At 46.8% G+C, this 16340-nt stretch overlaps 1 protein-coding gene across 1 annotated transcript in view; it reads right to left on the bottom strand.

The window, feature by feature from the left end:
- The window catches only part of LOC119400221 (zinc finger Ran-binding domain-containing protein 2), a 52104-nt gene extending 41156 nt beyond the window's left edge, over window positions 1-10948 (bottom strand). Inside the window, exon 1 of the mRNA XM_037667228.2 lies at window positions 9866-10948. Within this exon, the coding sequence (XP_037523156.1) occupies window positions 9866-9953 (88 nt within the window). The 5' untranslated portion in view covers window positions 9954-10948. The remainder of the gene's footprint in view (window positions 1-9865) is intronic.
- Between the last annotated feature and the right edge of the window lie 5392 nt (window positions 10949-16340).

Here is a 16340-nt window from a genome sequence, read left to right as displayed (position 1 = left end):
TCGAAGATAGACGAGGAACATCTAGTGAGATTGCGGTTGAGTAAATGTCTACTGCGACTGATGCATTCGTAAATCTCACTTTGCAGTGACGGCTGCTGCGCGCGTGGTACTACGCCGATTTGTCAGGAGTCGTCGTTAACTGACTTGTGACTGTCGTGACATGTCCTAGTTTTACGAGTACAGTTTGTCTAGTTAATTTTTAAGGTTAAGTTAATTTTTAAGCCTTAAATGCCTCATCAAACGCGATATGTGATGATCATCATCGACGGCGTCAACACTAGCGATGAAAAAAAGTCATCATCAGGTGATGACGCCACCATATGACATCACTGATCGCCAACTTTTGTGAAGTCATCGTGACTGCACTCGGGCATCAGATAGCGGGACATCACATGATGACGTCTTCAGATGACAACGTCGCTTGATCAAAGGTGGGCCGATCACGGAGGCTGTCCGAAACCATGTCAGGTGCAGAAAGCTTGTGATGCCTCCGATCCTGGAGGCAGTGCAAAAACCACGTTAGGTTCATGAAGCTGCCGGCGGCGGAGAGGGAAGGCTCAGTGTATCGCCTGGGAAGGAAGAGAAGATGGCTTTCGCATTCCAGTCATCTTAGGCGAATGCATAAGGGGCCCTCTGTGTTTTTTTAGGGACAGTATAGACTACAGCTCAATGCAACGTTACTAGACTAGGTTTAGTTTACAAACTGCACCGATGATATATGTTCTGTTCACAAAATGCTCCGCGTTGCACGGAACCGCCAGCAATTCTCCCCCCACTGGCACTGCAGTCGCACCCGGATCCCACACTGCGCATTCAGCTCGAGCAGTCTTCCATGTAGTCTCGGTTAATCTCCCGCATTCTTTCGTCTAGTGCCGCGTTTTCCATGCTCTGTCGGTGTTGTGTAGCTGATGTGTTTGTCCGAATACAGCGATCTGGTAATTCGATGCAGTGTTGAAATTGAGGCTTCGACGGACACTCGTCTGGTCGGGAGGATTCATTAAAGAATAGACACGGACTCCGACAACAAGCGGAAAAAAAAAACAATGTACTCACGTTTCGGCACCCAGAACAGAAATCTCACAAATCACAAATCTCACAAAATTTTTGAACAAGGTTCCGTTCTGTGTGCCGAAACGTCAGTACATTGTTTTTTCATCTTGCGGTCGGCGCCCGCGTCTTCAATTCAACGATGCACAGTTGTGTGTGCATCTAAGCCGACACAGTCATCTCGGCGTGTTCTGTGCCCGGCTGTACGAGCGGGTACCGAACGACACAAGTTCGTCGGTCCGGCATTTCTTCTCAGCTCCCAGCGACGAGAAACTACGCCTAACGTAGAACAGGGCCATACCTAGCGCCGACAAAGACCTCACAATTAAGTCCAGGACATGCTCGTTGCACCTGTACATCCAGGACACTCGAAAAACGTAGAAACGGAGAAATTGTCAACGGAGAAACTGTCGAAACACCGAGTTGAAAGTGGAGTCTCGTGGGCGATGCGCTTTCGAATATCTTACCTCTTATCTATCGAAGCCAGCAGCCAGGAGGTGAAAACGAAAGCAAGAAAGCAATGGGACCACTAAGCATGAAACAGCATCGCCGCAGTCGGAACAAGCTTTTTGCAGCACAATTCCCGCTGACGCCGTGGAACACAATATGACCGAGCCGTCCGCGCCAAGGGCGTAGCCAGAATTTTTTTTCGGACGGCAGTGGGGGGCTCCAACTTTACTTTATGTATGTTCATGCATGTGTTTGTATTTGTGAGTGTATACATACACATGCAAATGTCAAAAATTTCGCGAGGGGGGGGGGGCGTGGACCTCCCCCTTTCCACCGGTTACGATAATGGTTCGCGCAATCGTTAAGTGAAATGGAATGTGTATAGTTGCCACCATCACGGCAGAGAATCACCGTGGAGAATAACAGCAGTAAATTTTTGGCATTCTTCAGATTGAAGTCCGAAAATAAGGCGCTGCGAATCGAGAAATGCGTTATTGTGGGCGGTGACATAGCAGCAACTGAACTGCGAATGGGAGAGGCCGCGAGGCGATCGCTTTCCTGAGAGTGAACATTAAACACTATGCATGATCTTATTGAGCAGTTACGCAATGTGCACAAGCTTCATGCATGCTCCGGATACGATGAACAAGGCAACAGCTGCATTTCACTGAGATGCCAGGCACTTATGCTTATTTCGCATTTATGCTTCATTCATGCTTATTTCGTGGCAGCATTTATGCGTTATTTCGTGGCGGTAGCAGAACGAAGTCAATGCATCTGAATAATAAACTAATGAATGAAAGCTATGTTGCTTTGTTGCATACTGATCAATACTAAAATCGCTTGTTCGGGCAGTGACCACGATTTGCCCGCGGTGATGGCATGAAGCAGCGCTTACATTGAAAGCAGGGTTCTCATGAACACTGAAGCTCCTGCCGTTTGTTGCGACGCTCATGGGTTTCCGCATGGAACGTTTATATAGTAATACCGATGCAGAATGTTTTGTTCAAATGGCGCACATTATAACCTTAAGCGAATAGCCAAAAAAAAAACAGGGCATGCGGGAAAGTAGCGAACAATATTACTAAAATGTAGCGGAAAGACGCACGCAATGTGTAACGACATATGTTGGCGGCAGCTTTGGACTCGGAACTGCAAAGCATGCCGCGCTCACAACTTTTGAAGAAAGCACAAAAGTAGTTCTAGTGGCTAAGATACATTGCAGTGATGCTTTTGAAGTTTGCCAGACTATTGAACGTTAATAAAAACGTTTAGCGGCCGTCTACAGATTTATGGCGAGCCTAGCAGCCGCGAGGCTGGATCTCGATGGAGCGCTCCCGCCACCTGTCGACCAAACCGAAAATGGAGGCACGATCGAAGCACGGCGCCGGCGAAGAGTTCGACAGCTGAACCTAGTCTAGTAAGGCTGAGCTATACCGTAGTAGAGTGCAGACCACTCTAAGTCATTTACGTAATCTTCCAAACACAATTTTGGAAGGCTTGCCGCTCTCCCGCAGAAGAGCAACATATTCAAATGGCGCATGTCTTTTTTTTTTCGAGCGAAGCTTGTTATCAGTTACAGATTACGGTGGCAGGGTCGGCGTTGCATGCGAAAAACATGGCACCGACTAGCGTACATAAAGGCGGCCCTCGAAGGTACGCCGGTCACATGCGCATTTGTGTGCACCGTTTTCCAGCAAGCGACGCTCTCACGATCGTGGGCTTGTCGGCGATCAACCGTTTCTTACACGGCGATCTCATCTTTTATCGAGGTCATTGGTCATTTCACGTTGCCACATTTCATTGTTACCTTGATGTGAAGGCATGACCGTCGTTGTTGCCTGTAGCAACTCAAGTGTTGCGTTGCTAAGCTTGTGGGTGAACTTAGGCGTGCGCACAGGGGGGGGGGGGGGCACAATGTCAGCGCCACATGTTGACATAATTGGGAAGAGGGGGGGGGGGTGGCGGGGCGCTGCGACGAACTTTCGCCCACCCCTGAAAGGGGACCCTGCGCACGCCTATGTGGATGAAGGTCCGATTCCCGTCAGGGAGGAAGGACACAGTTAGGAGGGAGCATTGCGCAATGAGAAAGAAAGAAAGAAAGAAAGAAAGAAAGAAAGAAAGAAAGAAAGAAAGAAAGAAAGAAAGAAAGAAAGAAAGAAAGAAAGAAAGAAAGAAAGAAAGAAAGAAAGAAAGAAAGAAAGAAAGAAAGAAAGAAAGAAAGAAAGAAAGAAAGAAAGAAAGAAAGAAAGGTAGTAGGTCAAGCGCGCACGCTCCAACCTTCGCTTGCCCCCATTTTCTCGAAAGGGGAAGAGCTCCTGAATTTTTCTTTGGGTTTGCTCACTGTTGGAGCAATAAGGAAAACCAGAGACGCCGCAGAAAACGAACCGCCGTCAGCTTTGCGGCTAAGTTGCACGCAAGTTCAACTCCGAAGAGATGACCAAGAAGTATAACTTGCGAGATAGGCGGTTATCTCTGCGGTTACCAATTCTACTGTACGGTTACATCGGTAACCATGCTGCCGTAGGTAATAATAAATGGTTGCTTTTCAAGTCTCAGAAACACAATATCATTACGAGAGACGCCGTAGTGGAAGGCTCGGGAAATTTAGACCACCCGGGTTTCTCTAACGTGCACCGAAATTCATTTACACGGGCCTCTAGCATTTGGTCTCTATCGAAATGCGGCAGCCGCAACCGGGATTCGATCTCGCAACGTTCACGCAGGCACCATAACCGATTCGATCTCGCGACGCAGTCAGGCACCATAACCGTTAGACTGCTGTGGTGGGTAAGAAGCGTTTTACGTGAGGACTTGAAGAAATTATCTACGGATCTCGAAACAGCAACGCTAAGACAGAGACTTGCCTTCAACGAGTCGAGTAACTCTGGTCATGAGGGAACGCAGGAGCCAGAGAATTTGACTGCAAACGCCCGTTCGTAAGAAGACATGTGTACTCTAAAATCAGCAATTTTATATTGCTGGAGCCTGCACGCTTTAAAATGGGCATATCCTGTGATGTCTGGCTTCATCCCGCTACCGTAGTCAGCGATCTACTATAGCCAGCGATCCCGCTGACTATAGTAACTTTCTCAAAAGACCCAACGCTTCGCAGCAACCTTCCTGCCCCAACCATTTTGTGCGAACCATAAGGAAAACGAAGCGGAATGCGGTGGCATCGCCGGCGTCATTCCGATATGCAGATGGCCTTCATCGCCCAGCGCGCATACCCTCCAGTCGGTATATAGACCTCTGTTCGAGGAGGGCAGCCTCTTTTCACGAAGGGCATCGCCGATTTCCCAGTAGGCTATATCCCTGGCTCCTCGTCTCGCTTCTTGCTCGTTGGCCAACGATCTGTGAACCAAGACTCACCGGTGCGCTGGAGCTTATTTCGAGCCAACCGAAGCGAATCGCCCGAATGAGAAATGCAAATGCGACGCTCCTTCTTTCTTTCTGTCGTTCTTTCTTTACGTCTGTCTATCTGTATGTCTGTTTTTATCTATCTATCTATCTATCTATCTATCTATCTATCTATCTATCTATCTATCTATCTATCTATCTATCTATCTATCTATCTATCTATCTATCTATCTATCTATCTATCTATCTATCTATCTATCTATCTATCTATCTATCTATCTATCTATCTATCTATCTATCTATCTATCTATCTCTTTCTTTCTTTTCTAGCAGGGGAGGCTGTGGACGCGTAGGTCTAGTACTCATACTTTCTTCTTCCTTTCTTTTCCTCCATTAGTTTATTTTTTTCGGTGTCCCGCGTGCAGACATGGTTGCCGACGTGTTTAGGCATGCGCGAGAGGGGGTTATGAGATAAAAGGAAGCATCGCCCGTGTATAATGGCAAGCGCGACGTATTTCCGTTCGTGTCGAACGCTCGAGTGCTCCCGAAAAAAAAAGGAGGTGATATTCGCTTCAGTTATTTTACTTTTTTGTTTTTATCGGTATTCACTCGGGACTTTTCTTTTAGACGACAGAACAGGGGCTAGAGAGAGACAGGAAAAGATCCCGCGACCCTGGAGGGTTGGGGACGAGGTCCTTTATATACCATAGCTTCGGAAAGAAGCACGGCGCATAGAATTCAAGGTCACTTGGTGTACGGTTCCTTGGGAAATGATGCACTTGAAAGAGATACTCCTTTTTTTTCGTCTTCATTCTTACGTTCGTGAACTCTGACCGTTTCAAGGACGGCAATATGTGAGGTTGATATTGCGGAGGTCATCGAAAAAGAGTGCCTCAATAGGGTGACGTTCAACTATTTCGCATTTGTTCTTTCTAACATGAAGCTATGCAAAAAAAAAAAAAAAGAAATTGAGAGGTACACTTTAAGAAATAAAGTATTCGTTTCTCTTTTCGGCAACTCCTGACTTTCCACGTATATGACTCTCTTTAAAGAGACACGTGAATTCTCCGATCGTTATACTCTCGTCGGAGAGTCGTTAAACAGACCCGTTGACTCTATTTCTTTTGGAACCCGCGACTTTCCCACGAAAGTGTAATCATCTCCTTAGAGAGTTCACGTGTCTGTTTAAAGATAGTCATGTACGTAGCAACTCAGGACTCAGAAAAAAGAGCCAAAGGACTAATTTTTTTTCTTCTTAGAGTGTATGTATGAATAGGCAAACTGAAGGATGTTGCCTTTTAATTTGCGTCGTAATCATTACACTACAGTTAAAAAAAGAAATGTTGTCCATGCTTTCCTTAATTTAATTGTCTGTTGGTTTCATTGGTTGTGTGTGACAACGAAAGCAGCTCCTCGAACAATTTCCCTTCCTTCCCCAGATTGAATGAATCAATGAATGAATGAATGAATGAATGAATGAATGAATGAATGAATGAATGAATGAATGAATGAATGAATGAATGAATGAATCCTCGCTATTCCACAAATTTATGAGGCCGATAAATTTTAGCTTTTGCTCTTGATCTTCATTCGCACTTACAACCTTACTCCTCAGCTTCTTCGCGTCAATTAAATGTTTACTACCTCTTAGTTACCTCACGTCACCAAGGTTACTGTCCTACGGCGAAGGGGGCTACCTTGGCCTACGTAACGAACATAAGCTGTATGTCGTGCTCCTGCCATCGTTAATTCGTTTCGGGTTCCACAACTAGCTCCGCCATTTTTTTTTCAGCCAGCTCTCTCCTTTAACTACTGCCCCCTGTGTTGATCAAGTGCTCCAGTTATCTGTTATGTAGTCAATGTGCCTCTCAGTAATAACCAGTAATGAGAGTAGTGTATTGAATAACTGATCGGTGGCCGTGCCGATGGTAGCATTTCCCAGTGCGATACCTCTAGTGTGTTTATCACGTCACGTGCGCAATGGGGAAGCTCGTGAAGTTGTAAGGACCTTAGGAGGCTGTTTCGCGCGTAAGGTAGCGTTATGTATCTATTATTGTAAGGTAACGTTACCTACAACGTTGCTAAACTACTAATATATGGAAGTAGGGGGATGAGACGGTGCTGCGATAGGCAGTCGCTGAATAATCTTTAGCACGTAAGGTGAGGTTATCTATATATTATCGTAACGTAACGTTATCTGCGATGTTGTTAAACGATTCATATCCAACTACCTAGGCACACGCAGTAGCATACGTTGGCTTTAATATCGCAAAAATATGTGTAACCACCTTTTCCTAACGATCCTTTCGCGTCGGTGCATTATCAAACGAGATCGGTTGATAACTTATACACGACAACGAAACTTGCACATCTGTCTTAATTTCAGTTATCTCCTCGTCGCTGTAGCCTATTTAATCATTTATACTACCACAAGGACCGCCTAAATAAAGAAATCATGCCGTTTAGCGAACGCCGACTGCGTTTCACCGTTCCCTAATTATTCCCGCGTTCGGGAAATGAGAGTACAGTGCTCTTACGGCAGGGTTCACGCAAGTTCTGCGGACGAGGCCTCGGCGTGACTTGAAGCAAACAGATCTGAGACGCTTGTCGGCTGCATGAATATTATTATGATGATGTTCATTATCATCTTCCTGATGGTACTCACCCGCAATGAGAGTGAGTACCATCATCCTCAAGTATCTTGCCAAGTACCTGTCGGTAGAATACTTAAGCTGTGTACATATGAAGCTAAGGGAAACTGGAAATTCATGTTTCGAAAATTCCTGTGCTAATTTCGTTCATGTGTAGACCCTCCTGTAGTTTTAAATCCTGCGCTCACCGCAAATCCACTATCGTGAATCCTGAAGAAGCGCGTAGCACGGGCAATCTTGCAGCGATTCCCTCGGCAATCACGCGCTTGTTGAGGCGGTGGCGTCCTCTCTAGAACGGCGCAGGTATCAGCGGGATGTTTCAGAAGCGTTTTTTTCGCGATTTTAATAAATTATTGCGATTATTTCTTCGTTATTTCTGTCTTTTACACTATTTTAGACTTCGTTAGTTTATTTTGCACCAGTTTTGAGAATTGTTAGCCTTGTTCTAGGTTTCTATTGCCCACTTCTTGATCGTTTGACATGACACAGTGGATGGACGATAAGCCTGGCCCCTAAAGAGCTACGCACTTCAAACAAAACATCAAATAATTGAAAATACTAAACTAGCAAGTGGTCATATCAGATGAAATCTATGACAAAGATAAAAAACCGACGTGTTCTTAAACGTCTGAATGTGAAATTAAATAAAGGATCTATTTATAAAATATGATTCTGAATAAACAAAGAACAATATGAAATAAATAAGTAACGTGGTAATCTTTTTTTTTTGTTTCGCTTATATAATTGAACACAGCAGAGTAGACATCCCTGCGACTATAAGCTGATGTAGCGGCACCAAATGATAAGATTACTGCAACATTTATTGCTAATCCCATGCCGGCTGCAAAAGACGTAATACTAAAACCTGTTTTTAACTCTGGTAGTTAAATTAAATTGCGCGATTTTACTGACTTTTACGTGCCGAAACCACGATACGACCATTAGGCGCGCTACAGTGGGGAGGAGTCAGCACTTCTCTTGACCCACCGGTGGTCTTTAACGGACGGCTAAATGTAACCACGCGTTTGTAACCATCAGTTCGTAGTTGACAGCCACATATCCGACTGGATTTCCTTGTTTATCTTCTTCCTCCAAACGGGTGGTTGTAAATTTTCCTTTCTTAACCCTTTCGCCAGCTTGCGGGTTCCCGTGGAACTCATTTGCAATATTCTGTGTGCACGTCCTTCGAATTGTGGATTAATTCGCGCTCGCGCTGCCAGTTGCTACCTTCCTGAATATCTAAGTCGGTGAAGCGACCACCCCCGGAAAGGCGTTGGTAACGGGTTCGATCCCCGGGCCAGGACGAATTCTTCGGCAACTAAGAAGCTTTCTTTATGAGTAATCCGTGCGGATTTCCCTGTGACCTTGTGCTGCAAACGGGTGGTTGTCACGCTCCCCCCCCCCCCCCCCCCCGTAAAGAATACGCATGTGGTCAGCGCACCCTACAGGCCGCATTTGTGAACACCCGAATTTCTGTACACTCGCCGGAGCTGGGTTTTCCGCAAATTATGCCGCCATCGCCACCGATACCTGTAATTCGTAACAAGCTTCTTTTGAAAAATAAATAAAAAATCATATCGCCGACCTCGTTATGGTGCTCGACTACTGACCCAGTGGTCGCGGGATCGAATCCCGGCCGCGGTGGACGCATTTTGATACAGGCAAAATGCTAGAGGCCCGTGTGTTTAGATTTAGCTGCACGCTAAAGAACCCCAAGATGTTCGAAATTTCCGAAGCTCTCCACTACGGCGTCTCTCATGATCATATCATGGTTTTGGTCCGTTAAACTCCAACAATTGTTGTTATTATTGGAAAATGGCGCGCACAAACACGCACGTTACCGGCGCGCCTCCGCAGGCCTCATTGTACCTCGCCGGCATGGGCGCAGCCACAAATGTTATTCGTGAGGGTTTCAACTACCGTGCATGTACGGCCGTGCGTGCGTATGTACGTGTGCGAGTGTTTATAAGCATGCAAAGTTATAGATACTTTAAACTAGGCCCGTAGCCAGAAATTTTTTTCGGAGGGGGGGGGGGGCTACTTGCCGAAAACCTTGACTATTTGAGAAAAACACCTATTTTCATTATTTATTTTTGGTAAAAACACCTAATTCACCAAAACTTCGGGTGGGGGGGGGCGGACCCCTAGCCCCCCTCCCCCTGGCTACGGGTATACTTCAAACATCCGGGAGTTGAACATCCCGCAATCCGCGACCCCTCTCCCCTGGCTACGCCAATGCTCGCCGGCGCTGGTTTTTTCACGTGCGTCGTCGCCACAACCGAAATCTGCAACCGATGACAAGCTTCGCTTGAAAGATGAATACATAAATAAATAAATAAATAAATCGTATCGCTCACCGTTTTCGCACAGCTCGTGGGCGTCTTCTTCGCAGCGGGGCTGTCCCACTTTGTGCTTCCGCCTCCAGAAGATCCAGAAGGAGCGCATCCGCTCGGCGAACGCGAGGAGCTTCGTGGCGACGCCTGAGCCGAGCCGCCGCAGCGCGCTGCGAACGGCTAGCTTCCCCGTCGGCGCCGACCACGCTTTTCTGGACGCCGAACTTCTCGCCCGGCACTGCACGCTGCTGGCCGAGGGGCGTGATGACGTCACCTCGCGAATCACTTCCTCGTCACCCGACAGTGTCACTCTCTTGCACGGGGTCGCACCTCGATCAACTTGTGTGTACCGTGACTCGCAACTGGAATGGATATTCCAGCTAGCTCGGTCAAGTGATGCGTTACGTTTTCAAAATCACACACCGCTGTTTTCTAGTAGAACGTCGAAGAGGGGAAGGTCCCAGCGTGTAAAATATTCAAACAACGTCAGTTTTAAACACTTCTTTCTTCGGCCGACAGTGTCAAACACTTTCGCGAATCCCACCTTACCTTATAAGTGAAGCGCTGTACATCACATCCTTCAAATCATTCCATCCCAAGGTCTTCTTCGTTTCAGGAACGCCCTAGATCAACTTGCAAGTGTCGTAGCTCACAACTTAAAGATACGTATCTCGGTTGAGGGATCAGTGACGTCTTCAAAACCACACCACTGCTTGCCCGTAGAACCTCCAAAAGTGAAGAGCTCAGGGGGTGTGTCAACCTCCGTGTTGAACACCTCTTCACCCGACAGTGTCGCACACTTTCGCGAATCACACCTCACTTAATACTGAAGCGCTGCAGCTCCCTACATTCAGATCGCTCGATGCTGAGATCCTCTTCGTTTTAGAAACGCCAGCGCTGAAAACTCACAGCACCTACAAGGTGATCGGTGCCAACATTCACTGCCTTAAAAAACACACACACATCCGCACGGTCCAGGTTCGCGCAAAGCCACGCCGGTTTAGAAGGCTCCAAGCTACTAACCTTCAACGCAATCCCAGTTTTGTGTTCACACTCCTACGGGCTTCACCGATTTTTCGGCCAGAGACGTTTCCTCTAAAAAAAGCAAAGGAATGCGCCGTTTGCTTTTCGTCCAAAAACTTCGAAGGTAACACACACACACAACCGGTGCTAGTCTTCCAGCAGTCCTGTTTTCTGACTGCTGTTCTTCGCTGACTTCGAAACAAGCTCGTTTTCCTGCGGGCGTTGCCCAATGTTTGCCTACACCCGTGACTGCAATCAGAGTTTGGCAGCCGCACTCACTCCCTGCGTCTCTTCGCGCACGAACCACAGCTGACGTCTCACGCAACTCGAAACACAGGGTAGATTATAGTCCGTCTCTTGACTGTCGCGAAGAACGAAGTAGAGAAGAAGATGAAGAAGTGAAGAAAAGTAACAAAAAAGACCTTGGTTTAGTGGCAGTGGGCTAACGAGGTGGTTACGAGAGCGCCGACGAGGCTGCCGATACGTGCCGGCGACATCGGCTTCCGCCCCGTCGTGGTCGTGCAGACGTGGCGACTGGCAGCGTGCAACGAGGAAGAAGAAGAAGAAGCGAGCAGCGCCGTCGAAGCAGGGCGGCGAAACATCGCCGCGGCGAAATCGGGGGAGCGGGAACAGCACCACACCACTCGGACGTCACGTACACGACCTCACGCCGCCGCAACTCGTGTGTCCGTTAGCGCCGGCCGAGCGCGCCGCGCTTCAAACAACCGCGCGGTCGGAGAGGAAGAGGATGAAGTTTTGCGCGCGAACGGCACGCGCGTCCCCGACGAGCCTGCCACGCCTTCAACGCCGCGACTGCCGTCCTCGTCGCCTCAGTTAGCCGCGCCCCCTTCCCTGAATCCCAACCGCGCGCTCCCTCGCGGCCTATACTCATTTCCCTTTCATCCCTCTCCTCTCCCTCCCTCTCCTTCATACACTCTCTCTAGCTTCCTCCTATCCCGAAACACACTCTCTCTCTTCCCTATACTCTCTTAGGCTTCCTCATTTCCCCACGCCCTCCCTCACTGAAACCAATCTCTACACTTCCTAACTCTCTCCTCCTTCCCCAATCGCACTCTCTCACCACTCTCTCAGCTAGGCAGTTTCTCTCTCGTCTTTCCACGTGGATAGTGACGGCATTTGTTTTGTCTCAGTAGCTTCATGACCACGGAAAACAGCGTGCTTTATTGTGGTTAGACTTCCCAACTGTAACCCCAAAAGACAGGGTCGTCGCGTCTCATTTGTTTGTTCTGTTGTTTTGCAACCGTTCAGCGATGCGTGTGTCGTTTCTATGTCGTCCTCGTTCCTTGCGCTGGGAAAAACATCGAGTTAGGCTGCAACAGCTAGTCCAACTGTCAACCTTTTTTCAACCGTCTTTCGCTCTATCTCTCACTCCTGCATCCGATCCCCGCAGAACCGGAGTGCGTAATTGCGACTCGCGCTGTCACCCAAACTGAGTGTGCTATTAATTAGGCCAGCCCCGAACTTTTCCCGTCCTTGTGCAATTCCCTGGGCGTGTGCACGGACACGGATGTCCCAACCTCTTTCGACTATTTTCTTGTTCCCTTTCCTCCCTGGTGCAGTGCGGGAAACCGCACAAACTCATTCCCCGTTGGCCGAATTCTGATTTTCTTTCATATCTATCTATCTATCTATCTATCTATCTATCTATCTATCTATCTATCTATCTATCTATCTATCTATCTATCTATCTATCTATCTATCTATCTATCTATCTATCTATCTATCTATCTATCTGTCTGTCTGTCTGTCTGTCTGTCTGTCTGTCTGTCTGTGCGCGCGCGCGCGCTCAGTGTTTGTGTGTGTGTGTGTGTGTGTGTGTGTGTGTGTGTGTGTGTGTGTGTGTGTGTGTGTGCGCGTGTGCGTGTGCGTGTGTGCGTGCGTGTGTGCGTGCGTGCGTGTGTGCGTGCGTGCGTGCGTGCGTGCGCGTTCATATATCCATAAATCCGTGGAGAATATTTCTGGCCGTCCTCCACATAATTTCTCACCGCGCAGGCCGCAATTGTCGCCCAGCGCGAACGCTTGAGCTATTCCGCGGTGTCGGACATTCCCTCTGTTCAAAATTCGCTGACTTTTGTTTGCTCCCCAGGAGACCTCCTCTCATCTCGCTCGCTTCCATTTAACTCTAAGAGATGGCGCCACTGTATGAACAAGACGCCCAGCTCCTTTTCGTTTCCGTAAGCTAGATGGCGCTCGTGCTATCGTGTTAGAAAGAAATGTGATAGAAAGAAATCCGGGAGGCGATCGAGAAGCGACGTGAAGCATCACGGGAGCACAGACAAGCAAAAAAGGAGAAGCGGCCACAGGACGAAGTCAACCAAATATGGGAAATATATTTAGAGCAAAAATCCATTGTGCAGAAATTAGTCGAGGCAAAAATTAAAGGTGAAAGTGAACGCTGGATGACAGAGATTCGCGAAAAGAAGAAGGCCGCGCCTAGGATATTTTGGAGCCACCTAAAAGCGCTGGGTAGGAAGTCTGTCACAATGCAACAACATATGGTAGATGAAGGAGGAAATCAATTGGAAGGGTATGAATCGCTAGGTTACATCCGAAAGATAACAGCTGATTCGTTTAAAAAGGTCGCCCCGGGGATTCCCCCAGTGAGTAAAAGTACGCAAAGGAGTGCAACCGACGAAGATGTAGTACTAGAGAATTTCAATTGGAAGAAGGCCGAAGGAAAAATTCCTAAGCGCACTACTCCGGGCTTAGATGGTGTTCCCGTCAGCCTCATTAACGAACTCGGACATAAAACTAAAGAAGCACTGCTGAAAGCCGTAGAAAAGTGCTTACAGGAGAGGGAAATACCAGACAGTTGGCGAAAAAGTAGAATGAAATTATTCTATAAAGGCAAGGGAGAAAAGGATAACATTCGCTCGTATAGACCGCTAACCATTACATCGGTGCTATACAGGTTGGCGATGCAGGCAGTAAAATTAAAAATAGAAGCGTGGGTAGAACAAAATGATATTTTGGGAGAACTTCAGAATGTATTTCGAATTGACAGGCGGTTAGACGATAATCTGTTTGTTCTTACCCAGTGTATAGAAATATCGAAAACAGAAAACAGGCCCTTATACGTAGCTTATCTAGATATTACCGGGGCGTATGACAACGTTAATCAGGAAATTTTGTGGGATATACTGAAAGAAGTGGGCATAGGCGACGACTGTATACAGCTTTTGAGGGAAATATACCGAGAAAATACAGTTTGTATAGAATGGGAAGGAATAAGTAGCAAGGACAGCGTTGAAATTAGCAAGGGGCTGAGACAGGGATGTCCTTTGTCCCCGCTGTTATTCATGCTGTACATGGTGAGGATGGAAAAAGCGCTAGAAGGTAGCAACATTGGATTTAATTTGTCACACAAGCAGGTCGGCACGATGGTTGAGCAGAAGCTTCCAGGTCTATTTTATGCTGATGATATTGTCTTATTTGCGGACAGTCAAGATGATATACAGCGACTGGCAGATATATGCGGAAGGGAATGTGAGGCTCTAGGACTAGGATTTAGTGCAACAAAATGTGGATTGATGGTATTCAATGATCACGAAGACCATGTGGTCTTTATACAGGGCCAAAAAATACCGAGGGTAAGCGAGTACAAGTACCTCGGAGTATGGGTAAATGAGGGGGATTGATATATGGAGGTACAAGAGAAAGCATCGGTAGCAAAGGGAAAGAGGAATGCTGCAATTATGAAGCACAGAGCTTTATGGGGATACAATAGGTACGAGGTGCTTCGAGGGCTGTGGAAGGGTGTGATGGTACCGGGGCTTACATTAGGGAACTCAGTAGTGTGCATGAAGTCAGAGGTACAATCAGGAATGGATGTAAATCAAAGGACGGTGGGCCGCCTCGCGTTGGGCGCTCACGGGAAGACGACAAATGAGGCTGTAAAGGGTGATATGGGATGGACAGGCTTTGAAGTGAGGGAAGCTCAGAGCAAAATGAGATTCGAAGAGAGGCTGAGGAAAATGAAGAACAGTAGATGGGCAGAGAAGGTTTTCAGGTATTTGTATAGAAAAAGCGTTGACACGCAGTGGAGAAAAGGAACTAGGAGGCTCACCAGTAAATATACGGCTAGCAGTGCGGGCGATATGGCAACAAGGAGCATTAAGCGGAAGGTCAGAGAGGCGGAGAGGACTTATTGGATGGCAGCGATGGAAAAGAAGCCGACTCTGAGTAACTATCGAAGGGGAAAAAACGAAATAAGGAGGGAAAGGTTTTATGATAATTCAAGGGGAAGCGCTTTACTGTTTGAAGCAAGGTCGGGCTGCCTTAGAACGCGTAGTTATAAAGCGAGATTCAGTAACGAAGAAGAACAATGTACATGCTGCGGGGGAACTAAGGAAACGATGGAACATGTACTGATTGAATGTGGCGATATTCACCCAGGTATACGTGTGGGCACGAGTCTACATGAAGCCTTGGGTTTTAGGGACAACAATGGAAAGCTGCACACGTCCGCGATAGAAATAAGTAAGAGACGGTTAGAGTATTGGTGGCAGAAAAGTAGATATAAAGAACAAAAATAAATAATGGGGGAAAAATAAGGTCATTCTGCCTTAAGAGGCAGAGAGATGGACCGTGAATTTATATTTTTTTTTGGTATAATAGCATAGATTTAATCAATGTAGATAAGGTATTAGGCCAACATAAAACAAGGAAGCTTTTCTTTTTTTTTCTTCGAGCCTGGTGGCAGACATGTCACCGCCCCGTTTTAAAGGGGACGCTCATAGCATCCATCCATCCATCCTATTCCGGACACCTCAATCCGGCGTATATCACCCTCCCTGGGCTATACGTATGGATTAAGATAAATTTTGGTCGGTCGAGCTGGCATCTGTTTGTGTTAAAACTGCTTTAGGCGCAGAAGACACACAAAGCAAAAGGCGCACAGGGCGCTCTGTCGCGTCGTGTTCTCTTGTGGTGGGTGTGACTTTTGCGCCTGAAGCTGTTTTACGCGTAAGGACCCGTTTCTGATGTACAGAGAAGTTCATCGACATCAAAGACTGGAAAGATGGAAAATGGAAAGATGGAAAGCTGGAAAGATAGAACCCAAGCTCAGTAAAGAATCTCAGCTAGCGTGGCGTCACCTACAGACACCCTCCTTCTCCAGCACATGCATACTACCTCAGGTAGATCCTGACACACACGCACCACAGTGCAGGTTCTGCTACGACTAAACAGCCACCCAGTACCACATGGTATGGGAACGTCGACATAATCCACCCAGACAAGATAGGACACAGCCCAACGAAGAAGGGTGGGAGGCAGATCTCTCAACAATAATAATAATAATAATAATAATAATAATAATAATAATAATAATAATAATAATAATAATAATAATAATAATAATAATAATAATAATAATAATAATAACAATAATAATAATAATAATAATAATAATAATAATAATAATAATAATAATAATAATGCCTAAGGTAATTTT

This window comes from Rhipicephalus sanguineus, chromosome 7, assembly GCF_013339695.2.
Source record: "Rhipicephalus sanguineus isolate Rsan-2018 chromosome 7, BIME_Rsan_1.4, whole genome shotgun sequence".
NCBI classification, from domain to species: Eukaryota; Metazoa; Arthropoda; class Arachnida; order Ixodida; family Ixodidae; genus Rhipicephalus; species Rhipicephalus sanguineus.
This window is presented reverse-complemented; position numbering and strand designations above follow the sequence as displayed.